Below are 26,377 nucleotides of genomic sequence, written 5' to 3'. Positions count from 1 at the left end.
CAAGGCAAAGACAAACATGGCACGAGAGACAACACAAGACATGGCACAAGACAAGAGGCGGAATATGAGCACGGAGCGTGTGCAGAGACGCACTACAGAGCAAAGTGCAAGGGCACAGAATAGAGGGAGCAACCCCACAGACCCAGAGCCTTGCAGGGAAGCAACACAATAATCAGGCAGCTTGCAAGCCCAGTCCAAAGGTATTTGAGGGATCAGGTCATCCCTCATAGGCTCCCGGGCTGATGATGTCATCAGGACCGCCCCCAGGACCAGACCTGATGACGATCCACCAACCCCTTCATGACTGACAGAGGAGCGGAGTCTGAGTCCACTAGACGCCTGCGCAGAAGCCCTTTCACTGTTGCCGCCATTACTCGGGCGCGAGCCACGGCGCCTCACAGTGGCTGAGGGCGGAACAGCAGGCCCTGAATTCGACGATGACATGTCAGTCCGGCGCCTCCTGGTAGCCGAGGCCTGGACAGCAGGCCCCGAGCCCGAGAGCGGCGTGACAGTCCGTCGCCTCCTAGTGGCTGAGGGCAGAACAGCAGGCCCCGAGTCTGACGGTGACGTGACACATACAGTCTAGATCACGTGAAGTCATTATTTCCCTCTACTCCTCTTTGGTCAGACCTCATCTGGAATATTGTGTCCAGTTTTGGGCACCACATTTTAAAAAAGACATCAACAAACTGGAGCAAGTTCAGAAAAGAGCAACCAGAATGGTGACCGGTCTGCAAACCCTGTCTTATGAGGAAAGGTTGCAGGATTTGGGAATGTTTAGTTTGCAAAAGAGAAGACTGAGAGGAGACTTAATAGCTGTCTACAAATATCTAAAGGGCTGTCACATTGTAGAAGGATCAACTTTATTCTCATTTGCACAAGGAAAGACTAGAAGCAATGGGATGAAACTGAATGGGAGGAGACACAGATTAGATATTAGAAAAAACTTTTTGACAGTTAGAGTGATCAATGAGTGGAACAGGCTGCCACGAGAAGTGGTGAGTTCTCCTTCAATGGAAGTCTTCAAACAGAGGCTGGACATACATCTGACTGGGATGATTTAGCGAATCCTGCTTTGAGCAGGGGGTTGGACCAGATGGCCCAGGAGGTCCCCTCCAACTCTACGATTCTATGATTCCATGTCAGATTTACCCAGTGGTTTACTGTTCAGGGTGTAATGGTGATATTGATTCCTTCTTCCCATGTGTATAACCTTACATTTTTCATTGTTAAACTGCATCTGCCACCTTTCGGCCCAAGTTCGCAACTTATCCAGATCCATCTGTAGCAGAATACTATCTTCTCTTGTATTGACTGCTTTACATAGTTTTGTATCATCTGCAAATATCGATATTTTACTGTGCAAACCTTCTACCAGATCATTAATAAATATGTTGAAGAGAATAGGTCCCAACACCGACCCCTGCGGTACCCCACTGGTCACAGCGACCCAGTTAGAGAATATACCTGTCATGATCCAGGACGGGGTTTCGCTTTGGCCCGTACTGGTCTGATTGGGGGTTAATTGTTCCGCCTCTCCCTGGCAGAGGGCGGCTATTTAATGCTCACTGGACCTAGGTCCGGTGTAAGTTATACTCCTGCCCTCGGCTGAGTTATTTGACCTTGTGCGTACGTGTGCCTTGTGCCTGATATCTTGCTTGCTTGTTTGGTTCTGATCCGGTTCTGTCCCTGTTACGAGTTCTGCCTGTCCCTCTTGTACTGCGCTACCTCTCATGTATGACTCCCTGCTTGTGATCCGACTTCTCTCTGCTCGTCCCCTTGATACCGCGTCGCCCTCTTGTGTATGACCTTTGGCTTTGTCTGACCTCCCTTTTGTTTAACCCTCCTGTACCTCGCTGTCCGTACTGTGAATGACCTCCGTTTTGCCCGACTCTGAGTTTTCTGTCTTCTCTGAAAGCAGGACGCTTAGCCCCGCCCCCTTGCAGTCACATGATCGTAGGTCCCGTGCCGGCTTGCTAAACTTCATCACTAAGGTCCTGTGCACCTATACTTTCTGGCTATCCTGGTCCCCAGGGGTCCCTACAGTGCGGGTGAGTCCCTGCTCAGCGGAGGCTGTACGCCGGCGCTGTCAGGATCCTGATATTATAACTGACCAATACCATTTTTTTCTCTGCTCCCTTTCTCCTTTCTGTGTGATGGATCCTATGCACGCTCTTTCTGAGCAGCTTAAACACCTGACCCAGATGTCTCAGAAACTCCTTGGAGAACAACGAGTCCTGGCTCAGTCTCAGCAGCTGATCGCTGACACTCTGCAGGGGGTTTTATCATCGGGGGCTCGGGATATTACATTAGTTTCCCCTGAGTCTTCAGTGAAGTTACCAGATACCTTTTCTGGAAATAAAAAAAGTTCAGAGTTTTCAAGGAGGGCTGTAAGCTTTTTTTTTTCCTTAAGACCACACTCTTCTGGGGATGAAAGTCAGAGAGTGGGGGTCATTATGTCTCTGTTAAGGGGAGCCCCCCAAGCTTGGGCTTTCTCCCTTACGACCACGGCCCCTGAGCGTATGAAGGTAGATGCATTTTTTAAGGCCCTGGGGCATATTTATGATGAGCCTGATCGTATGCGTATGGCTGAGGACATGGTGATGAGTGTGTGCCAGGGAAAGCACTCAGCCGAGTGGTTTTGTACAGAATTCAGACGCTGGGCTGCTGAGGTCTGTTGGAATGATGCCGCCCTCCGGGGTTTGTTCCGTAGAGGCCTGTCTGAACATCTGAAAGATGCCTTGGCTCTCCACCCTCCGCCTGAATCCCTGGAGGAGGCTATGACACAGGCCGTCCAAATGGATCACCGGCTACGGGCGAGGGGAGTGATGCAAAGTGAAAGACCGTTATTCTCCCAAGGAAGGGGAGCCAGTCCTATATTGGAGATCGCAGAGATGGGAACCATCGACCTCAAGGAAAATGAAAGGAGACAACGGTGCGTGGGAAAAGGCTGTTTTCACTGTGGCGATTCTGGACATTGGAGAAAGATGTGCCCCTTCCGTCCACTAACCAAGCGACTGAGCCCGGGTGATTGTCGTGGATGTCACCCAGGCACTCAGGTACCTTTTTCTGCCTTCTCTAAAATGTTGTTGCAAGTGGAACTTTGTTGTGGGAGTGTCTCCACATCCACTTCTGCCTTCGTGGATTGCGGATCAGCATTGAACTTTATTGACTCTGATTTGGTATCCAGGTGTAAGTTAGGGACAGTTAGGTTGGAGACTCCTATTCACATTGTGGCCATTGACAAAACACCACTGGTAAAGAATGACATTATGTTTCATACTGAAGAGTTTCTCCTTAAAGTGAGTTCCTTGCACCAGGAACGTATTTCATGTTTTGTGATGGACAACCTGCCAGCGGGACTGGTGTTGGGGTTCCCCTGGTTACAATTGCATAATCCTGTAATTAATTGGGAATGTCAGGACATTGTTAAATGGGGTCCCTATTGTTCTGAGAAATGTCTTGATACTGTGTCTGTGTCGCCCGTGGGTCTGGAAGGTATTCCGGAGTGCCTGATAGACTATACGGACGTTTTCTCTGAAAAAGAGGCTGAGGTTTTACCACCACACAGTCCATTTGATTGTGCCATTGACCTGGTTCCAGGTGCTAAATTGCCCAAGGCCCGCTCATATAACCTTTCTGGTCCAGAACAGGCTGCGATGAAGGAGTATATTTCCGAGAGCCTCCGTAAGGGACACATTCATCCTTCTGTTTCTCCTGTGGCGGCGGGGTTCTTTTTTGTAAAGAAAAAAGAAGGTGGTTTACGCCCATGCCTCGATTTTCGTGAGTTAAATAAGATAACTGTGAGGAATACGTATCCCCTTCCACTTATTCCTGATTTATACAATCAATTGTCCGGAGCTAAGTGGTTTTCAAAATTAGATCTACGGGGAGCGTATAACCTTATCCGAGTCCAAGACGGAGATGAATGGAAAACCGCTTTTCTCACTACTGAAGGGTTGTTTGAAAATCTGGTCATGCCTTTCGGCTTGACCAATGCTCTAGCGGTCTTCCAAAACTTCATAAATCACGTGTTCTCTGATTTTATTTGACTTTTTTGGTGGTATATTTGTATGACATATTGATCTATTGGTCACGCCCACGGTCTTTAAATAGTCATGCTGGCCTGTGGGCGTCGCCGATTATAGCTTGTGTTTTATGCCAAGTGGCTCCGGTCTGGAGAGGAGGTGTTGGAGAGAGAAACTCGTATCTGGTGGCGTATGATCCATTGTTACCTTTTCGCCTTCCTATATTTGTGTTTTGTTTTGCCCTGTTCACATTACAGTATTGTCCTGTGTGTTTGCGGCGCGGTGTGGTTTAAGTTCTCCCTGTCTGTCATTACTGTGTGGGCTTTGGTGGTTTGACAACTCACTGGGTGGAGGGTTCAGCTTAGGGCTGAGCAGGAGATAAGGAAAGGTTGGAGGCTCAGGCATTTGCACCATTAGCAAAAACCCTGGGTTGAGGGTCAGACAGGGTTTTCCCTAGTTGGAGGGACTCTGCAGGTATTTCAGCCTCCTTTGACCTAAGCCCCGCATAACATTATAATCGGCCTCAACATTTTGGTAGTCCATGGATTCCATGACTTCCATAAACCACCAGTTGGCGGCACTGTCCTTACAGGTCACCGAGTTGAAGGGGGCAGTTCAGCAGCAGGGCCTGGTTGTAGCTAATGTGCAAGCGGCTTCTGCTGGTGCAGAGCCAAAGATTCCGCTGCCTGAACGATTTTTTGGGGAACGCAGCAAATTTGTCATCTTTCGGGAGGCCTGCAAGTTATACTTTCGCATGCGCCCGGTCTCATCAGGTAATGAGGCTCAGCGGGTGGGTCTGCTGTTATCATTACTGAGTGGGGACCCTCAAGCATGGGCGTTTTCCTTACCAGCCGACTCTGCTACGTTTCATTCGGTTGAGAATATTTTTTCAGCACTCGGGCTCATTTATGATGATCCCGACAGATTGGCTCTGGCGGAATCTAAAATCCGCGCCCTCCGTCAGGGGGAACGTATGGCGGAAGACTATTGTTCAGAATTTCACCGTTGGGCAGTAGACACACAGTGGAACGACCCAGCGCTGCGGAGTCAGTTTATTCATGGGGTTTCAGAAAGAGTTAAACAGGCCCTCCTGATGTATGAGACTCCTGCATCGTTAGAGTCTGCCATGAGTTTGGTTATTCGTATTGATCGCCGTTTGCATCAAGGGGCGCAGGAGACGCTGCCCCTGGGGGAAAGCAGGGGTGCAAGTGTGGTTGCTGCAGGTGAGCCCACGGAACCTATGCAAATCGCTGGGGTATCACATGTGCAGCGTCACGTTCCTGGGTTCAGGAAGCATGGAGCATGTTTTTACTGTGGTAAAAGAGATCATTATGTAAATGCTTGTCCTGTGCTACCAAAGAAAGTCGCACCGGCGGAAAACTGGTAAGCTCAGAGGGTATGGAGGAGGCCCAACTGAGCGTATGCGTATCCTCCATGATGGTATCTCAATGTATGCTCCCTGCCAGGGTTATTATTGCGGGCAGAGAGCTACCCATATCAGTGTTTGTGGATAGCGGTTCCACCACCAATCTCATGGATGAGGAGTTTGCACGCACGGCAGGTTTTAAGATCGAAAAACTCCCTCATCCTATTCGCATGGTTACCATTAATGCTGCTCCCCTCCCACAGGGGGAGATTACTGAGTTTGTAGCTGAGGTTAAACTCCACATTGTGATCCTACATTCTGAGTGGGTTACATGTAGGGTACTCAATAATCTCCCAGCACAAATGGTCCTGGGTTTCCCATGGTTGTCCAAGCACAACCCGGTGATTGACTGGAGAACCCAGGACATAGTCCAGCGGAGTGGTTTCTGCCAGGTAAATTGCTTGGCCACATGTGTGTCCGCCGTGAAGTCCAGCCTTCCGGAGGCATTGCTTGATTTTGCGGACGTATTCTCTGAGAGGGGTTGCTCAGAACTACCTCCACATCGAGCCTATGACTGTGAGATTAGGTTAAAACCCGGGGCCAAATTGCCAAAGGCGAGGATGTTTAGTATTTCTGGTCCGGAGAGACAAGCTCTTAAAGACTACATCGCGGAGAGTTTAAGTAAAGGGCACATCCGGCCTTCATCCTCACCTGTAGCAGCGGGGTTTTCTTCATTAAGAAAAAAGATGGGGGGTTACGCCCATGTCTGGATTTCCGGGAGTTAAACCAGATTACGGTCCGTGATCCCTACCTGATGCCTCTGATCCCTGATTTGTTCAACCAGGTGGCTGGTGCGAAGTGGTTTTCCAAACTTGACCTCAGGGGGGCATATAACCTCATAAGGGTCCGTCAGGGGGATGAGTGGAAGACGGCGTTTAATACCCCTGAGGGTCATTTTGAAAGCCTAGTTATGCCATTTGGGTTGACAACCGCGCCTGCTGTTTTCCAACATTTCATAAATGATGTATTCGCTCATGTGCTGGGGAAATTTGTGATTGTGTACCTGGATGATATCCTCATTTATTCGAGCGACCGGGACACTCATTTAGAGCATGTCAGGCAGGTGTTACAGTTGCTCCGTGAGAATAAGCTCTATGCTAAGCTTGAAAAATGCATATTTTTTGTTCAGGAGTTGCCTTTTTTGGGATATATAGTATCAGCCGCAGGGTTTAAAATGGACGCCGCGAAGGTGCAAGCGGTGCTGCGATGGGAACGGCCTGATAATCTAAAAGCGCTCCAGCGGTTCCTTGGGTTTGCCAACTATTATAGGAAGTTTATTAAGAATTTTTCTACTATAGCCAAACCGCTCACGGACATGACGAAAAAAGGTACCAATCTCGCTATCTGGTCTGAGGATGCGGTGCGTGCATTTGAGCTTCTGAAAAACCGTTTTGCTTCAGCCCCCATTCAGGTGCAACTGGACGTATCTAAACCTTTTACGGTGGAGGTCGATGCGTCTGAGGTGGGAGTGGGGGCAGTACTGTCACAGGGCTCATCCTTGAGCAATATGCGTCCATGCGCCTACTTCTCCAAGAAGCTGTCGCCTGCCGAACGGAATTACGACATCGGCAACAGCGAGTTGTTGGCCATCAAATTGGCTTTTGAGGAATGGCGACACTTCCTGGAGGGGGCGGCCCACCAGGTCACAGTCATCACCGACCATAAAAACCTGCTCTATCTGGAGTCGGCCAAGCGTCTGTCTCCCAGGCAGGCTCGCTGGGCATTGTTTTTTACACGTTTTAACTTTCTGGTGACTTACCGTCCTAGGGCTAAAAACACCAAGTTGGATGCCTTGTCCAGGTGTTTTCCGGGGGGAGAACCTTGGGAAGATCCGGTACCCATCTTCCAGGAAGGTGTAGTGGTTTCGGCTCTCACGACTGAGGTAGAGGCGGAGATTGCCGAGGCCCAGGAGGAGGTACCGCCAGGACTTCCCGCTAATAAGTCATTCGTACCCCTTCATCTTCGTCTTAAAGTGTTGGGGGAACACCACGACTCTGTCCTGGCCGGTCATCCAGGGGTTAGGGGCACCTTGGAGCTGGTATCGTACCGCTTCTGGTGGCCAAAATTCCGGCAGGACGTGGTCTCGTACGTGACAGCTTGCATCATGTGCACCAGGGCCAAGTCGCCCAGAACCCGTCCTGCTGGTACTCTACAGCCTCTGGGGGTACCTAGTAGGCCATGGACAGAAATCTCCATGGACTTTATCATGGACTTGCCTGCCTCGGCGGGGAACACGGTCATCTTGGTGGTGGTTGATCGATTTTCGAAGATGGCGCATTTTCTGTCGTTGCCTTCCTTGCCCAACGCGAAGACGTTGGCTCAGGTCTTTGTGCAGGAGGTGGTCAGACTACACGGAGTTCCGTCGGACATAGTGTCTGATAGGGGGACCCAGTTTGTGGCGAAGTTTTGGAAAGCTTTTTGCTCACGATTGGGGATCAAGTTGTCTCATTCGTCTGTGTTTCATCCGCAGTCAAATGGTCAAACTGAGTGCATGAACCAAAATCTGGAGCAGTATTTGCAATGTTTTGTGTCTGACAACCAAGAGGAGTGGTCGACGTTCCTTCCCTTGGCCGAGTTCGCATTAAATAATCACCGCCAAGAATGATCGGGAGAGTCTCAGTTCTTTTGTGTTTATGGGCACCATCCTCAATTTTGTACCTTGCGTCAGGGGGGCTCTGGGGGCGTCCCGGAGGAGGACTGGTTAGGAGTTCAACTATCATCGGTCTGGAGGAGTGTGAAACAGTGATTGCTGAGCATGAGTGCAAGGTACAAACGTGTGGCTGATGCTAGACGCGTGCCAGGTCCGGACCTGTGTGTGGGTGATTGGGTGTGGTTTGCTACTAAAAACATAAAACTCAAAATTCCATCATTGAAATTGGGTCCAAGGTTTATTGGCCCTTTTAAGATTGCTGCCATCATTAACCCGGTTGCTTATCGGTTGGAACTTCCTGCGGTATACAAGATACACAACGTGTTTCACAGGGCTTTATTGAAAAAGGTGGTAGGCTCTGTGGACACGACGCCGATGCCACCTCCAGTCATGGTGGATGGCGATTTAGAGTTTGAAGTCTCCAAGGTGGTGGACTCTCGAGTACTGCGCCGTTCTCTTCAGTATTTGGTACACTGGCGGGGGTATGGTCCGGAGGAGAGGTCTTGGGTACCAGCCTCGGACATACATGCGGATCGGCTGGTCAGTTCGTTTCACCGCCATCATCCGGACAAGCCGGGTCCTATGAGTCTTGAGGGCCCTGGGGTCCCTCGTAGAAGACGGGGTACTGTCATGTCGGACGCTATTGACACCACAGCGTCCGGCAGGCAGCGGTAGTTCCATCTCCGTCCACTATAGCCTCAGTGGCGCCGGCTTGATTTTACTCAGGTTATCGGGGGTTAATCTAGCTGGAAATCAGGTGGGATGTTTGGTCACGCCCACGGTCTTTAAATAGTCGTGCTGGCCTGTGGGCGTCACCGATTATAGCTTGTGTTTTATGCCAAGTAGTTCCGGTCTGGAGAGGAGGTGTTGGAGAGAGAAATTCGTATCTGGTGGCGTATGATCCGTTGTTACCTTTTCGCCTTCCTATATTTGTGTTTTGTTTTGCCCTGTTCACATTACAGTATTGTTCTGTGTGTTTGCGGCGCGGTGTGGTTTAAGTTCTCCCTGTCTGTCAATACTGTGTGGGCTTTGGTGGTTTGACAACTCACTGGGTGGAGGGTGGAGGGTTCAGCTTAGGGCTGAGCAGGAGATAAGGAAAGGTTGGAGGCTCAGGCATTTGCACCATTAGCAAAAACCCTGGGTTGAGGGTCAGACAGGGTTTTCCCTAGTTGGAGGGACTCCGCAGGGGCCCCGGGTATTTCAGCCTCCTTTGACCTAAGCCCCGCATAACAGGGGTTCATCGTGTTTGCTGAAGGGTATCGCATGGATCCCAATAAGGTGCAGGCCATTGTCGAGTGGGTTCAACCTTGTGATTTGAAGGATCTGCAGCGTTTCCTAGGATTCGCCAATTACTATTGCAAATTTATAAAGGGGTTATCACAGGTGGTTAAACCCCTCACAGACATGACTCAAAAGGGGGCCGATATCAAGAATTGGTCAACCGCAGCGGTAGCGGCATTTCAGTTTTTGAAAACATGTTTCATGACGGCCCCGGTTCTTGTTCAACCGGACCCGTCTGAACCATTTATTGTTGAGTTAGATGCCTCAGAGGTGGGGGTGGGGGTGGTATTGTCCCAGGGACCTGCCACTTTGACCAATTTAAAACCTTGCCCCTTTTTCTCAAAGAAATTCTCTCTTGCGGAGAGAAACTATGATGTGGGAAATCGAGAACTTCTGGCCGTTAAGTTGGCCTTTGAAGAATGGAGGCATTTTTTGGAGGGGGCTGTCCATCCAATAACCGTAATTACGGACCACAAAAACCTAGCTTATATTGAGTCAGCTAAGAGGTTGACTCCTAGACAGGCTAGATGGTCACTTTTTTTTTCCTGATTCAACTTCTCAATCACTTTTCGGCCAGGATCTAAAAATGTCAGAGCAGATGCCTTGTCACGCAGTCTAGATCCGGGGTCCCCCCGTAACCTCCATCCTCCAGCCTGGGGTAGTGGTGGCAGGTATTTCGAATATGTTGGAACGATAGATTCGGGAAGCCCAGTCTCTTGCACCGCCGGCGGACAAACTTTTTGTGCCAGCTCAGCTTCGTCTTAAGGTCCTCTGGGAGTTCCATGACTCAGTTCTGGGTGGACATCCAGGGATCTCGGCTACCCGGAAGGCCATTGCTAGAGTATTTTGGTGGTCTGCTTTAGCCTCTGATGTTGGGGAATATGTGTCTGCTTGTGATGTTTGTGCCCGTGCAAAAACCCCCCATAACCGGCCGGGGAATTGGTACCAATGCCAATTCCTGAGAGACCATGGACGCATTTGTCCATGGATTTCATCATCAACCTTCCCCCCTCCAAGGGTAATACCGTCGTCTGGGTTGTGGTGGACAGATTTAGTAAGCAGGCACATTTTGTACCTTTGGCAGCTCTACCTAATGCGGAAACACTGTCCAGATTGTTTGTTGAGCATGTGGTGCGGTTGCATGGGGTACCCTTGAATGTGGTGTCTGATAGAGGAGTGCAATTTGTTTCCAGATTTTGTAGGGCTTTTTGTAAAAGGTTGGGTATTGGTCTGTCCTTTTCATCCGCTTATCATCCAGAGACTAATGGGCAGACCAAGCGGACCAATCAGTCTCTGGAGCAAATTCTGCGTTGCTTGACCTCAGACCGACAAGATGATTGGTGTTCTGTGTTACCGGTGGCTGAGTTTGCATTTAACAACCACGTTAACCAGTCTACGGGTACATCTCGCTTTTTCTGCAGTTATGGGTTTCATCCTCATTTTGGACAATTTTCCCGTTTGAATTTTGGGTGTCCTGGGGCGGATGAGACGATCCAGCGGTTGGGGGAGGTATGGCGAGAGGTCCAGAGTAATATTATGAAGGCCCAGGGCAAATTTAAATTTTTTGCGGACAAAAAACGATCCACGGGACCGGTGTTTCAGATTGGGATAAGGTATGGTTGTCCACCAAGAATATAAGACTCAAGGTCCCCTCTGCGAAGCTTGGACCCAAGTTTATCGGTCCTTATGAAATTACCGAGGCAGTTAACCCGGTGGCTTTTCGGTTGCGTCTCTCGCCATCTCTGCGGATCCCAAATGTTTTTCATAAGGCCCTTTTGAAACCTGTGAGGTCCGCTGGGGAGGAATCATCAGCTTCCCCAACACCGGTTTTGGTAGACGGGCAGTCGGAGTACGAGGTGGAACGAATTGTCGACTCCAGGTTGGTCCATCGTGCCCTTCAATATCTGGTACATTGGAAAGGCTACGGTCCTGAAGAATGCTCGTGGGTTCATGCTCGATCAGTTCATGCGGATCGGTTGGTCCGGGCCTTTCACGCCAAGTACCCTGAGAGACCTGGGGGTCCAGTGGCCCCCCCATTGAGAGGAGGGTACTGTCATGATCCAGGACGGGGTTTCGCTTTGGCCCGTCCTGGTCTGATTGGGGGTTAATTGTTCCGCCTCTCCCTGGCAGAGGGCGGCTATTTAATTCTCACTGGACCTAGGTCCGGTGTCAGTTATACTCCTGCCCTCGGCTGAGTTAGTTGACCTTGTGCGTACGTGTGCCTTGTGCCTGATATCTTGCTTGTTTGTTTGGTTTTGATCCGGTTCTGTCCCTGTTACGAGTTCTGCCTGTCCCTCTTGTACTGCGCTACCTCTCGTGTATGACTCTTTGCTTGTGACCCGACTTCTCTCTGCTCGTCCCTTTGATACCACGTTGCCCTCTTGTGTATGACCTTTGGCTTTGTCTGACCTCCCGTCTGTTTAACCCTCCTGTACCTCGCTGTCCGTACTGTGAATGACCTCCATTTTGCCCAACTCTGAGTTTTCTGTGTTCTCTGAAAGCAGGATGCCAAGCCCCGCCCCCTTGCAGTCACATGACTGTAGGTCCTGTGCCGGCATGCTAAACTTCATCACTAAGGTCCTGTGCACCTATACTTTCTGGCTATCCTGGTCCCCAGGGGTCCCTACAGTGCGGGTGAGTCCCTGCTCAGCGGAGGCTGTATGCCGGTGCTGTCAGGATCCTGATAATACCATTTATAACCACCCTCTGCTTTGTATAACTAAGCCAGTTACTTACCCATTTACACACATTTTCCCCCAGACCCAGCATTCTCATTTTGTGTGCCAACCTCTTGTGTGGCACGGTATCAAAGGCTTTGGAAAAATCAAGATATACCACATCCAATGACTCACCTTGGTCCAGTCTATAGCTTACCTCTTCATAAAAACTGATTAGATTGGTTTGACAGGAGTGATTCCTCATAAACCCATGCTGATATGGCGTTACACAGTTATTCTCATTGATATAATCCAGAATAACATCCCTCAGAAATCCTTCAAATATATTACCAAATGTAAATACAACCGAAATGCTTCTGTGTGATGTGCAGTATGTTAGCATTTCGGGCCCCATTTTAAACTTTGCCTAGGGCCCCACTTTGCCTAAAACCGGCCCTGGCCGTGTGATATGGACAATTTGCCCCTACTGTTAAAGAAACTTGCTGGTAACAACATGAACTTGCTCATTCTGTGCAAAACCTCTCAGCCTGCATTGATGCTCTACCTCAGATTCCTGCAATTTCACCACCACCTCCTCAACTTCCTCCCCCACAGCTTAATGATCACTTGCTACACAGTCTGGGAAACATATCCACATTTGCCCACTTCTGAACATTTTAATGGCGACTCTAAGGCCTAATGGAGGTTTTGTATATCAATACTTTTTATTTTGTGATAATTTTTATATGGGGAAGAAAAATGGGGAAAAAATGGGAAACAAGGGAAGTGAAATATTTCTTAAGGAAGGACAAAGAGGAAAGAAAAGGATAGAGGTGGGGGGTAAATAAGGTGAAAGATTGTATAGTCATATTTGAACAAATTAGAGCAAAAATACAAGAAAACAACAATAGGTTAAAAGAGCAATATCGCACAATTCGTGGAAGTTAAAATTAGAGTAACAAAAGAAATACACGAGAGAGACAAATTAAGGGAAAATTTGACTCCAATGATTAGATTTTTTATACATTTTTCAAACATATTATTTGCGATGGCAAATTTACATTCATGTTTTTAGGCAGTGATATTTTCTCAATAATTTCAGTAAATTTAGGAAAAACTTGTTTTTTTTCCATAAGGCTGCTGTTGAATTTTTTTACCACCAGAAATATGTGAACTAAAAGGAGCCTAATAGGAGGAGCAAGTTCTTCCATCTCAAGAAAAAGGAGAGCCATTTGGGGTGACAGTGTATTTTCTCTGTTAAGAATTTTATTAATTAACGGAAACACCCGAGAGCACAGAATACTGATCTTTGGAGAGTTCCAATGAATATGCATTAAGTCACTTTTTTCCCACAGTTTCTCCAGCAGTTAGGGGTATAAATTGAATTAATTTTAGAAAGTCTAATTGGTGTATAATACAATCTGGTAAGAATCTTATAATACAATTCTTGGAGAGACATACAGATATTGGATGCTAAAGACAATTTTATAATCTTCTCCCATTGAAAAGGATTTTTTTAGGTCATCTTCCCATTTAGTCATATGAGAGTTTTTTTTAAAAGTGACAATCTGTGTTGAGATGATTGTATAAATAATTATTATTCCAAAATAATTTGTTGTTTGTGTTCCCTAATAACAGACCCATGATCTCGGAAATACGAGCTTTGCTATTTAAAAGAGTTTGAATCTGTTCTTTAATCCATAGGAAATGTAGAAAATCTATTCTAGATAAATTATATTTTAATTTAACATCTTTAAAAAGAAGGAAACTGACACTATCATATATATCTTTAATCATTTTAAAGCCTGCCAGGATCCAAGATCTGGGAATTTCTCCTTTACCCAAATAGTTGATAAAAGTGAGAGGAAATATTTTTATGTGATCAAACTTAGATATTCTTTTATTGGAATTGGATTTTGCTATTTTTTCCATGCTAGGATAATGGCTCTGATGATGGGATTAAGAGGTTCTTGCAATGCCAAATTGTTTAAATGTTTACTGAGTAGTTCTTTAAGAGGAAGATTTTTATTACGGTATTACATATTTCCATTACTAACCAGGCATTTGATGAATCATCTACTACCAGATTTGACTTTGTTTTAAAGATTGGAGATGTAATAACAGAATACATTTGGAAGGCCCTGACCGCCTCTAGATTTGCTTTTGCATAGGATACACCTTGCTATCCTTGCCTTTTTGGTATTCCTAATATAGTTATTAGGCCTCTTTCACACTTCCGTTTTTTACAATCAGTCACAATCCGCCAGGTTTTGAAAAAAACGGATCCGCAATTTTCTTTTGAGGATCCGTTTTTTTCCCCATTGACTTCCATTATTGGCGGATTGTGACAGATTGCCGTCCGCTGCATCCCTTTTTTTTGCGGATCTGCCAAAAGTTGCTGTCTGTCACCATCCTCAAAGATTTCTCTGGCGGATCCTCCAGACACTGTTTTAACCCGAAATTCTTTCTGGTTGCCGGACAAAAAATCTCTCTCTCTCTCTCCAGGCTGCGATTCCTTTAAAATTCTTCATTTGTCGGATCCGTCAAAAAAACGGACGGGTGCCATCCGTTGTCATCAGTACTAAAACGGATCCGCCATCCGTCCTTTTGGCGGATTGTGACTGATGCAAAAAACTGAAGTGTGAAAGAGGCCTAAAGCATAGTTTGCAATTTTGTGATAAAAGTAAGGGCAATTAAAAGGGGCATGGCTGTAAAGATCTAAAAAAAATTTAAAGGGTGAACATTTTAAATGCCATTATTTTCCCAAACCAGGTTAGTTCAGATTTGCTTAAATTGTTCAAATCTTTAAGGGTAGTGTCAATAATCCTGTTCATATTAAGTGTCACAGTTGTATTAAGATTTGTGTGGAAAATCCCCAAATATGAAAGAGTCATCATCAACCCAATTATAAGAAGAAATCTTTTTTATGTTGTTTATCAATAAAATATCCGTGTTGAAGTATAATATATTAGATTTTTCTGCGCTGATTTTAAAGTATGATGCTCTAGAGAAGGAATCCAACAAAATTTGAAATTCATTAACAGAGACAAATGGATCTTTCAAGGACAGCAATATGTCGTCTGCAAACAGACTAATTTTTAAATCACGATTTGGAATTTGGAACTTATGGATCGTCTCTTCTTTTTGTGTCTTAACCCCTTTACCCCCAAGGGTGGTTTGCACGTTCATGACTGGGCCAATTTTTACAATTCTGACCACTGTCCCTTTATGAGGTAATAAGTCTGAAACGCTTCCATGGATCCCCCTGATTCTGACATTGTTTTCTCGTGACATATTGTCCTTCATGTTAGTGATAAAATTTCATTCAAATAACTTGCGTTTATTTGTGAAAAAAACGGAAATTTGTCAAATTTTGAAAATTTCACAATTTTCCAACTTTGAATTTTTATGCCCTTAAATCACAGAGATATGGCACACAAAAAACTTAATAAATAACATTTTCTATATGTTTACTTTACATCAGCACAATTTTGGAACCAAAATTTTTTTTTTGTTAGGAACTTATAATGGCTAAAAGTCGACCAGCGATTTCTTATTTTTGCAAACCATTTTATTTTTAGGGACCACATCACATTTGAAGTCTCTTTGAGGGGTCTATATGACAGAAAATACCCAAAAGTGACACCATTCTAAACTGCACCCCTCAAGGTGCTGAAAACCACATTTAAGAAGTTTATTAACCTTTCAGGTGCTTCACAGGAATTTTTTGAATGTTTAAAAAAATGTACATTTAACTTTTTTTCACAAAAAAATTACTTCAGGTTCAATTTTTTTTTATTTTACCAAGGGTAACAGGAGAAATTGGACTGCAAAAGTTATTGTGCAATTTGTCCTGAGTACACTGATGCCTGATATGTGGGGGGAACCACTGTTTCGGGGCATGGCAAAGCTGAGAAGGGAGGAGCGCCGTTTGACTTTTTCAATACAAAATTGGCTGGAATTCAGATCGGACACCATGTCACCTTTGGAGAGCCCCTGATGTGCCTAAACAGTGGAAACCCCTCACAAGTGACCCCATTTTGGAAACTATACCCCCCAAGGAACTTATCTAGATGTGTGGTGAGAACTTTAAACCCCCAAGGGCTTCACAGAAGTTTATAACGTACAGCCGTAAAATTAAAAAATCACATTTTTTCCACAAAAATTATCTTTTCACCCCCAATTTTTATTTTCTCAAGGGGAACAGGACCCTAAAAGTTATTGTGCAATTTTTCATGAGTACGCTGATACTCCACATGTGGGGGTAAACCACTATTTGGGCGCATGGCAGAGCTCGGAAGGGAAGCAGCGCCATTTGACTTTTTTGGCTGGAATTGGGATTGGACGCTATGCCGCGTTTGGAATGCCCCTGATGTGCCTAAACTGTGGAAACCCCCCACAAATTACACCATTTTGGAAACTAGACCCCCCAAGGAACTTATCTAGATGTGTGGTGAGCACTTTGAACCCCCAAGGGCTTCACAGAAGTTTATAACGCCCGGGCGTGAAAATAAAAAAATCATACTTTTTCCACAAACATGATCTTTTAGTGCCCAATTTTTTTTATTTTCCCTAGGGTAACAGAAGAAATTGGACCCCAAAAGTTGTTGTCCAATTTGTCCTGAGTACGTTGATACCCCATATGTGGTAGAAAACGACTGTATAGGGACACGTCGGGGCTCGGAAGGGAAGTAGTGAGGTTTTGGAATGCAGACTTTGATGGAATGGTCTGCGGGTGTCATGTCGCGTTTGGAGAGCCTCTGATGTGCCTAAACTGTTGAAACGCCCCACAAGTGACCCCATTTTGGAAACTAGACCCCCCCAAGGAACTTACCTAGATATGTGGTGAGCACTTTGAACCCCTAAGTGCTTCACAGAAGTTTATAACGCCAATAATAAAAATAAAAAAAATCATATTTTTTTCCACAAAAATGATATTTTTGCCCCCAATTTTTTATTTTCCTAAGGGCAACAGGAGAAATTGGACCCCAAAAGTTATTTTGCAATTTGTCCTGAGTAGGCTGATACTCCATATGTGGGGGTAAAACACTGTTTGGGCGCATGGCAGAGCTGGGAAGGGAAGGAGCACCATTTGACTTTATCAATGCAGAATTGGCTAGAATTGAGATCAGACCCCATGTTGCATTTGGAGAGCACCTGATGTGCCCAAACAGTGGAAACCCCCCAATTCTAACTCCAACCCTAACCCCAACACACCTCTAACCCTAATCTCAGCCCTAACCCTAGCCCTAACCCGAATGGGAAAATGGAAATACTTTTTTTTAATTTTATTATTTTTCCCTAACTAAGGGGGTGATAACGGGGGGGGTTTGATTTACTATATATGGCGGGTTTTTATGCTTGGCAGCTGTCACACGCTAAATGACGCTTTTTATTGTAAAAATAGTTTTTGCATCACCAAATTTTCAGAGCTATAACTTTTCCGAATTTTGACCCACCGAGTCATGTGAGGTCTTATTTTTTGTGGGACGAGTTGATGTTTTTATTGGTGCCATTTTCGGGCACATTACATTTTTTGATCGCTTTTTATTCCGATTTTTGGGACGCAGAATGAACAAAAACCAGCATTTCAAGAATTTCTTTTGGGGGGGTGCGTTTACACTGTTCCGCGTGCGGTAAAATTGATAAGGCGGTTTTATTCTTTGGGTCAGTACGGTTACAGCGATACCTCATTTATGTCTTTTTTATGTTTTGGCACTTTTATGCAATAAAAACAATTTTATATAAAAAATAATTATTTTTGCATCGCTTTATTCTGCGAGCTATAACTTTTTTACTTTTTCGCTGATGATGCTGGGTAGTGGCTCTTTCTTTGCGGGACAGGATGACGTTTTCAGCGGTACCATGGTTATTTATTCCGTCTTTTTGATTGTGCGTTATTGCACTTTTTGTTCGGCGGTATGATAATAAATCATTATTTTTTGCTTTGGTTTTTATTTTTTTTAAGGGGTTCACTAAAGGGGTTAATTAACGGGACAGTTTTATAGGGCGGGTCGTTACGGATGCGGCGATACTAAATATGTGTACTTTTATTGTTTTTTTTTATTTCCAAAAAATGAATTTATTAGGGAATATTTTTTTTTTTTTAATTTATTTAGGGATTTTTTTTATAAATTATTTTTACACTTTTTTTTTTTTAACTTTATTACATTGTCCCAGGGGGGACATAACTGTCATGTGACAGATCGCTGATCTGTCACATCACAGATCGCTGTGACAGATCAGCGATCTGTTACAGGCAGTGCAGAAGGCTTCCTCATGCAGGCCCCCGAAGGTCCCCGCCGCCATATTGGATCTGGGGACCTGCAGGGAAGGAGGCCCCCGCAGCAGGGCTGCACATTGCGCTGCTGCGCGGGTCTCAGGGAAGCATGTAGGGAGCCCCCTCCCTGCCGATGCTTCCCTAAACCCCCGGTACACTGCGATCGTGTTTGATCGCAGTGTGCCAGGGGTTAACGTGTCAAGGGCGGTCCGTGACCGCCCCTGACACATAGTGCTGGGTGTCAGCTGTGATAATCAGCTGACACCCGGCCGCGATCAGCGGCACTCACCCCGTGAGAGCCGCTGATCGCTTAGACGTACTATCCCGTCCCTGATCATAGGGGCCCGGATACCGTGGCCCGGGTACCATGGACGGGATAGTATGTCGGATGTCAGGTAGGGGATAAAGAGACCTGCATCAGACAAACCCTTAAAACAGCTTTATGAGCATTCTAAATAGTAAATGGACATATCGAATCTGAATCATTTTCTAAGAAATAATTTTTAAAAGCTAAGCATTTCCATCTTATGGTCATTCAGACTGTCTGGACTTTCTACCTTTCCTCACATGCATATATGATTGTATAAATCTACTTTACTGCATTCATGAAGATATTCTAAGCAAATGAATACAGGCCATCTGACCCTCTGTTTCTAATCTGTCGTCTTATAGGATGATATAGGAGATTAGGGATAGCCATCGCACGAGCGGGGGCGCCATTCTCGTATTTCTTAGGGTGCCAACCTCCGCACCTAGGTAGCTGTTCAGATAGTCCTTTTGTATAGGGCCAGGTCACTCTTTTCTTCACATCGGCTGAGTGAAATTGTTATCAGATGGTAGCACGTATTATCAATTTTTATACATCTTCTTTATGTCCATTTCCCCTTTTTTTTTCCGTTTTTTGAGGTTTTTGGGCTATAATAGTATTGTGCAGTTTTTAACTGCTATGATTCAGGTTTTCCTGACCACATGATTGGATTGGCAGATTCAGCTGGTTAGATTTGGTTTGACTGCTATACCTTATCTCTTTCCAGCAATACAATAGCCCGCTTTTTACTAGGCTTTATAATAGGGGACATCTGTGCAATTTTATATTGTTATTTTTGTACTTAATAAAAGTTATATTTTAATAGGGTTTTTTTCAGTTAGTCGGTTATAGGTAACCCTTGTTCACATTATACTTGTTAGTTGATTTTATTTAGCCAGTTTTATTTCTTGTTATTATATCTGCATTTGCGATTTTTATTTCCTTCCATGTAAGGTGCCTTTTCCAGGACTGTTAAGACCCCTAACATTAAATGTCAAAATCTTTTTTTTCCCATAATATAGTAAATATAAACTGAACCTCAGGTACAAATAACAATTAAATAAACAACCAAATAAGTAAGTCCTATGCACGTGCAGAATTTTAATTCGAATAAGTAAGGGCCCCCTACCATGAAAACAAAATTAATGTAACCTTAACATACTATAAATTAGTTTGAAAATACACAACTATAAGGTATTAACCATTTATACAATAGGGACAATAAAGAGAATATGTAAAAAGGGTTTATGATCAGGCATTGGTTCCACCCTGAATTGTAGCTAGGAAGTTCTTACCCTTTTCAGGAGAAGAAAAATGGGAACATTTTTACCCTTCTAATGAATCAACAATTTAGTCAAGAAACCTCATCTGTGTACAATTCCCAGATGGCATAAAGATGAGGTGAGCGCTTTGAAAGATCTTACAGCTGAAATAGTCTCTTTAGAGAGATCTATAAAAAATTTTAGTTGACTGTAGATTTCTGGAAGATGTTTGTTTTCTTTAATTTAGTAGGTTTTCTTTCATGTTGGAGAAGTGTAACCTCATAATTGTATCCTTTGGGAGATAAGGAGAAATCGAAGATGGTCATGGAAGGCAATATATCCTATCGGTGGTAAGCTCAATACCCGACGGCGCAGGAACAGAATTTTTAATTAAAACCTTTGTGTAATTCATTACTTTGTCTTGTATCTTTCAGGTACACCTCTTAGTTATGTATTGTTGTGTCTGTTCCAGTCTTCAAGATCGGCCGGTTTAGAGTGCAGATTATGAATCTCTTCTTTTAATACATTGTTTTCAATAAATAGGGCATCATCTTTTTTATCTACTGTGTTGATCTTTTTGTTGCTTACTTCCATTTTCGGGGAAATAGCACTGATGCCAGTTTCAAGTAATCTTGCCTGTCTATCAGAAGCAATTAACATATTATTGTTTAATGCATTTTCAGTCATTTCAGTCTCATGATGTTTTCTGAAGCCGTTTTGTCAGACGTTTGAATATGTTCAATACAAGTAAAGATTTTTGGTCTTACGTCAGGACCGATAAATGAGATGTTTTGTTTATCTCACATTGGGCTATGTTTTTCCAGACTTGGATTAGAGAAAGAATCATGAGAATTATCTTGAAAATTAGCTGAATGAGTTGTCTCTCTTGCCAGGTTCCTATTAAAAGAAATATATCTATATCTTCTACTGTCTACAGGATTTGTATTAGAATGGAAATTTTTATTAAAGACTTTAGTAGGGGTAATGGAGGCAGTAGTTGGTTCACCAGTTGCTGCTTTAGGGAGGATGGCTTCTTTCACAATACCCCTTCAAGAAGTTGGAAATTTCCGTTCAGACTCTACCGCTTTGCTGTTCCCCTTGTTCACTGGGGTTTTGGGAGAGTTTATAGGTTTAATTGATTGATTAGGATTAATTATAGAAAATTGAGAGTCAGAAGATTGGCCATATTTTTCTCTCTGATGTTTTGCTTTAGTCCCCGAAGCTAGAGTTTTGTTGTGTTGTGAGACTGTGGGTTTAGACTTATTGGTACCCTTCTCCATTTTTATTTAGCAGCATAGTGTGCAAATGAGACTATGAATAGTTATTGATGATATAGCTTAAAAGTTAGGATAATAACCTCAATGCAATAACCTTTGCAATGCTATAAGAGCAGACAAAAAACTGGTGTAGGATAGAGTAAAAATGTATCTACTTCAAAAATTATACGGAATTTAATTTCCAGAACAGTACCCAGACATGTACCCGTATCCGGACCCCATTCACTTGAATGGGGGGTCCGAACATCCAGTGTTTGCCACGCTGTCATGTGCATGGCAGCGCAGCAAACACTGCCTCTGATTGGCAGTAAAATCATTACAGCTGGTCAGACTGCCGTGGTTCCCAGTTGTCAAATGACAGCCTGAGCCCGCAGCTGTGATCGGAGGTAAAAAGTTTAGCTCTGGTCACTGGTGTCGGTTGATGGGACTACTGCTCCCATCAACCTAAGCCTGATGCCGATAATAACAGCAAAGGTAGGTGGCGGCTGACCGGAGTATTCATCAGCCTGTGATTGCGTGCTAAATAAATAATTTAAAATAAAAATGGTGTGGGTTCCCCTGTATTTTTGATAACCAGCCAAGCAAAACTGACAGCTTTCAATATTAGCAAGGGTGGTTATCAAGAAAATAGGGGTCCCCATGCTATTTTTTTAAATTATTGAAATAAATAATTAAAAAATGCCATGGGGTATCCCCCATTTTTGACAACCAGCCAAGGGGGACTAATGATAGTTAGGTGTATTAGGTATAGCACAAGGCCCTACAGTGTCAAAGGACCCAGAAGGAGGCATGCACAGCCTCAGTAGGATATAGGTAGGAAGGGTCTCCAGTGGTGATATATAAACAGAGACACAGACCTCACCTGTGCTGACGTCAAACATAAGGCACTTCCAGTAGGCATACGCAAGCATCACCACATCTCCATGAAGATGCAATGCAGTGATATGGTGCGCATATTTTGGATGCCATGACTGAGAGCGTGACGTGTACGAGGCTTGGATGCCTGATATGACTGCAACATGTGCTCGTAAAGGGGAGCGGCAGTAAAGATAAACAGAAAATGCCCAAGTGGGCGTATGTGGGTCACGTGCCCCCATCACATGATCCCAATAGCAAGGAATCTGTCAAGGCCACCAAAGGGAACATGACAGTATGGTGAGCTGGATAGTGGAAGGTCATATGAGGAAGATAGCTAGAAACAATCCCATATTCCGGCATCAAAGGTCGGACGTTAAACCCCGCAATGGAGAAGTGTCCCAGTATGATAGCTGTTCTTCTTGTCCTCTTCATCTTGGGACATGAAGAGCTAAGAGGAAGGACATATCTCTGTGTAGTTAGGTCACTTTTTAGGCTTTCCATGACTGATGGTGGTTATATTTCTCATAGTAATAATAATAATAATAATAAATATTATTTCTATAGCGCCGACATATTCCGCAGCACTTTACATTTCAGAGGGGACTTGTACAGATGATAGACATTACAGCATAACAATAATCACATAGATCATAACAGATACCAAGAGGAATGAGGGCCCCGCTCGCAAGCTTACAGTCTATGAGGAAAGGGAAGACATGAAAGGTGGGTGGTAACAGTTGCCCTGATTGTATGGACCAGCCATAATGTTAAGTGTGTAACAGTACAGACACAGAGGGCTAATGGATGCATAAAGCATGTGGGAACATGATGCGGGGAACCTGGTTATGGTAAAGTTTTTGACTGTGCCACACAGGGATAGATTAGGTTAATGTGTTGAGGTTGTAGGACAGTGTGAATAAATGCGTTTTCAGGGCACGCTTAAAATTCTAGGGATTCTGGACTAATGATATAGTGTGGTTATATCATTTTTTTATTTTAATCCATAGGTATTGCATACTTTGAAACATTTGAATCTTTTTGGTTTAAGGGTTTTCACAGAATATGGAGAACTCTTAGACGATTACCAGATCCATAACCACATTATAGTCAATCAAACTTTGCACTCGAGCGTTGTTGGTCACATTTCACCTATAATTTTAGATAACCTCAATCTGCCAACCTTCTTCATCAATGACCATTTAATTCAGTGGAAAACCAATAACAATGAGGTAATGTATTATCCTGGTGATACTTTGGGGTTCAGGCTTTATATTTCATACATTTTCTAATTTAGAAAAACTGTGTCTCTTGAATTTAGAAACCCAAGTCCCAATGTACAAAAAGTTGTCTACCGGGAAGCAGAAAAGTCCCAGGAAATTCAATCTATTTTTGTTGTTATGGCTGTAGTCCTTGTTCAGAAGGAGAAATATCAAACACCTCTGGTAGGTACTATGTCTCGATTTCACATACATCCAAGTCTTGTTCACACATTCAGTCATATTATGTGATAATTCTTGTTTTCTTTCCTATAGACAATGAAAACTGCAGGAGATGTCCTGACCATGAGTGGCCCAATGAACACAAGACCCAATGTGTCCCCAAATTGCTAGAATTTCTCTCTTACTCTGATCATGGCATATCACTGATTGCTCTATCGGGATCCATTTTACTTCTTACAGTGAATGCAGTAATATTGGGGATTTTTATTAGATATCAAGGTACACCAATTGTGAGAGCGAATAACAAAAACATGAGCTTTATTCTCCTGGTGTCCATCATGCTCAGCTTCCTCTGTGTCTTCTTGTTCCTTGGTCGTCCTGTTGATGGTACCTGCATGTTACGTCAGATCTGTACTGGATTACTACTCTCAATATCCCTCTCTTCATTGTTGGCCAAGACCATAATGGTTTACATTGCGTTCAAAGCCACCAAACATGGAAGTGTATGGAGAAGATGGACTGGAGTAAAACTCCCGAATTGTGTGCTCCTGATCTGCTCCTCAGTCCAGGTGATCATCTGTATGAGTTGGGTGACCATCTGTCCCCCTTTCCAGGAGCTGGACACACACTCTTATACAGAGATCATCATAGTTCAGTGTAATGAAGGCTCCGATCTTTTTTTCTACTCTGTCCTGGGTTATATGGGGATTCTGGCTGCTGTTAGTTTTGTTACAGCTTTCTTAGCCCGGACATTACCGGACAGTTTTAATGAGGCCAAGTACATCACCTTCAGCATGCTGGTGTTCTGCAGTGTCTGGATAGCCATGATCCCAGCTTATCTCAGCACTAGAGGAAAATACACAGTGGCCGTGGAGATATTTGCCATCCTGACGTCTAATGCTGGACTTTTAGGCTGTATATTTTTCCCTAAATGTTACATAATTCTCTGCAGACCTGAGCAAAATACAAAGTCCTATATAATGAGCCGGACTGTGTGAGATTGGACATGATTCTATCCTTGTAGATTTAAGTCTCATTTTATTACTGTGCACATATTTCATTAAATGTGGATGTAGATTATTGAAGTAAAATTTAATTGATCACATTGTTAATGACTGAGTGAAAATTTTTTGACAGCCATCCTTTCTATTTACAACATTATCAGTATTACTGGGATGCAGATGTTACCCAGGGGCAAAGCAAGACATCTGTGAGGAGCAGTTTCAGCCAATAGCTGCAGATCAGAAAGTGATAATGTGGGGTAGGACAAGGAAGAATATTGTACAGGGAAGCTATAAGACAAAGGGGTTTTCTCCTGTAGATAGTGAATAACTTGTTGATCACTGGGGTTCCTAGTGATACTGAGAACCAAGCTCTGATTCCAAAGGAGCAACAGCCTCAAGACCATTCCTGCTGGATACAGAGGACTTAACTGAACTGGTTATGCAACTTGCTTTGAGCCAACAAAAGGTTGCGCATTACCTCTCAAATCTTATGCATATAATGTCTCAAACTCTTGCTATAACACTACTGGCCTAATATCTGTCACAATAACTGTTATCTAGGACATAAGGACATTCTTCTTACAAAACATCTCCACATTTGCCTACTTCTGCTCATTTTACTGAAGATCCAAAGTCCTGTTAGATATTTGTTAATCTGAACCCTGTACCCAATAATTTTTTATGGCTTGTATTTTATTTTTGTAGACTAAGGCTGAGTGCAGACGTACTTTTTGGCCCTGCGGATTTTTCCGCGCAGAATGGAAGAAATCCGCAGGTCAAATGACCTGCATTTTTCCTGCGGATTTCTTCCATTTTTCCTGCGGTTTTCTTGCGGTTTTTGTGCAGTTTTCCACTGCGGTTTTCCCCCTGCGGATTTGGTGACAGGGGAGATGGAAAACCGCACAAAAGAAGTAACATGCTGCGGATTTTGTACCGCAGGAAAACCGCGCGGAAAAATCTGCAGCGTCTGCACAGCGTTTTTTTTTTTTCATTGATTTTAAGGCTACTGTACATCACAATGCGGATATGCAACGTTTCTGCGCGATAAAATCCGCTGCAGAACCTCTGCAAATCTGCATCGTGTGCACACAGCCTAAAGATTCTTTGCCTTCAGCCGCACCAAGGATAAGTCTGTGTGAAAGGCGGCGCTCTGGGAAAAGTCTGTGAGAAAGGTGGGGCATAGGGAGAAATCTGTGTGAAAGGCGGGGCAAAGGCAACCATGGCAATGAGGCTTAAGGTGGACATGAGGGAGTGGGTGGTGGATCGAGAATAGGGCATTTTTACTGACACTATTTGCTGGAAAATGAGACCTAGTTTTTAAAAGGATTCTGTGAGTACAGAATGTTCAAACCAACTGCAGACGCTGGGTGCACCATGTTGTGTCCAACCATTTAAAGTGAACCTGTCAGCAGTATTCTGCTAAGTAAACGACATACACTGTCAGGTTGGCGGTGTTAAACTGATTAAAATGATACCTGGAATGAAGAAATCCATCTTGTGGTTCTTGTGTAATCAGTGTTAGAAGTTTTCAGTTAATGAGATGCTCATGCTTCGAGGCGGGACTGTAGGCTCAGCCTTATCTTCTTGCTCTAAGCCAGAGGAACCAAGGAAAGACCTGCCCATAGGCTGCCGCGAAGCACACACAGTCTGTCTCTATGATGAGGAACATGTTTGTGCTTCGGAGCAGCCTGTGGGCAGGTCTCTCCTTGGTTTCTCTGGCGTAAAGCAGGAAGATAAGACTTTGCCTACAGCCCTGCCCCAAAGCACGGGCAGCACGGTTTAACACCGCCTTCCTGACAATACCGGTAGTTTACTTAGCAAAATCCTGCTGACAGGTTCGCTTTAAATGCCCCTTCCAATGAAGAGGGGAGGGTGGAGATATAGGAAAAATAAGCAAGTAGAAACATG

The 26,377-nt window shown here is 44.3% G+C and overlaps 1 protein-coding gene across 1 annotated transcript in view; it reads left to right on the top strand.

The window, feature by feature from the left end:
* LOC141074086 (vomeronasal type-2 receptor 26-like) overlaps window positions 1-24,463 on the top strand; it is a 47,235-nt gene extending 22,772 nt beyond the window's left edge. The window contains exons 3-6 of the mRNA XM_073561601.1: window positions 22,202-22,323; window positions 23,075-23,255; window positions 23,345-23,468; window positions 23,559-24,463. Coding sequence (XP_073417702.1) covers window positions 22,202-22,323; window positions 23,075-23,255; window positions 23,345-23,468; window positions 23,559-24,463 — 1,332 coding nt within the window. The remainder of the gene's footprint in view (window positions 1-22,201; window positions 22,324-23,074; window positions 23,256-23,344; window positions 23,469-23,558) is intronic.
* The last annotated feature ends 1,914 nt before the right edge of the window (window positions 24,464-26,377 follow it).

Source organism: Dendrobates tinctorius, unplaced genomic scaffold (assembly GCF_039654945.1).
Source record: "Dendrobates tinctorius isolate UK_male_01 unplaced genomic scaffold, ASM3965494v1 ptg000323l, whole genome shotgun sequence".
NCBI classification, from domain to species: Eukaryota; Metazoa; Chordata; class Amphibia; order Anura; family Dendrobatidae; genus Dendrobates; species Dendrobates tinctorius.
Note: the sequence above shows the minus strand (reverse complement) of the source record. Positions and strands in the feature narration are given on the sequence as shown.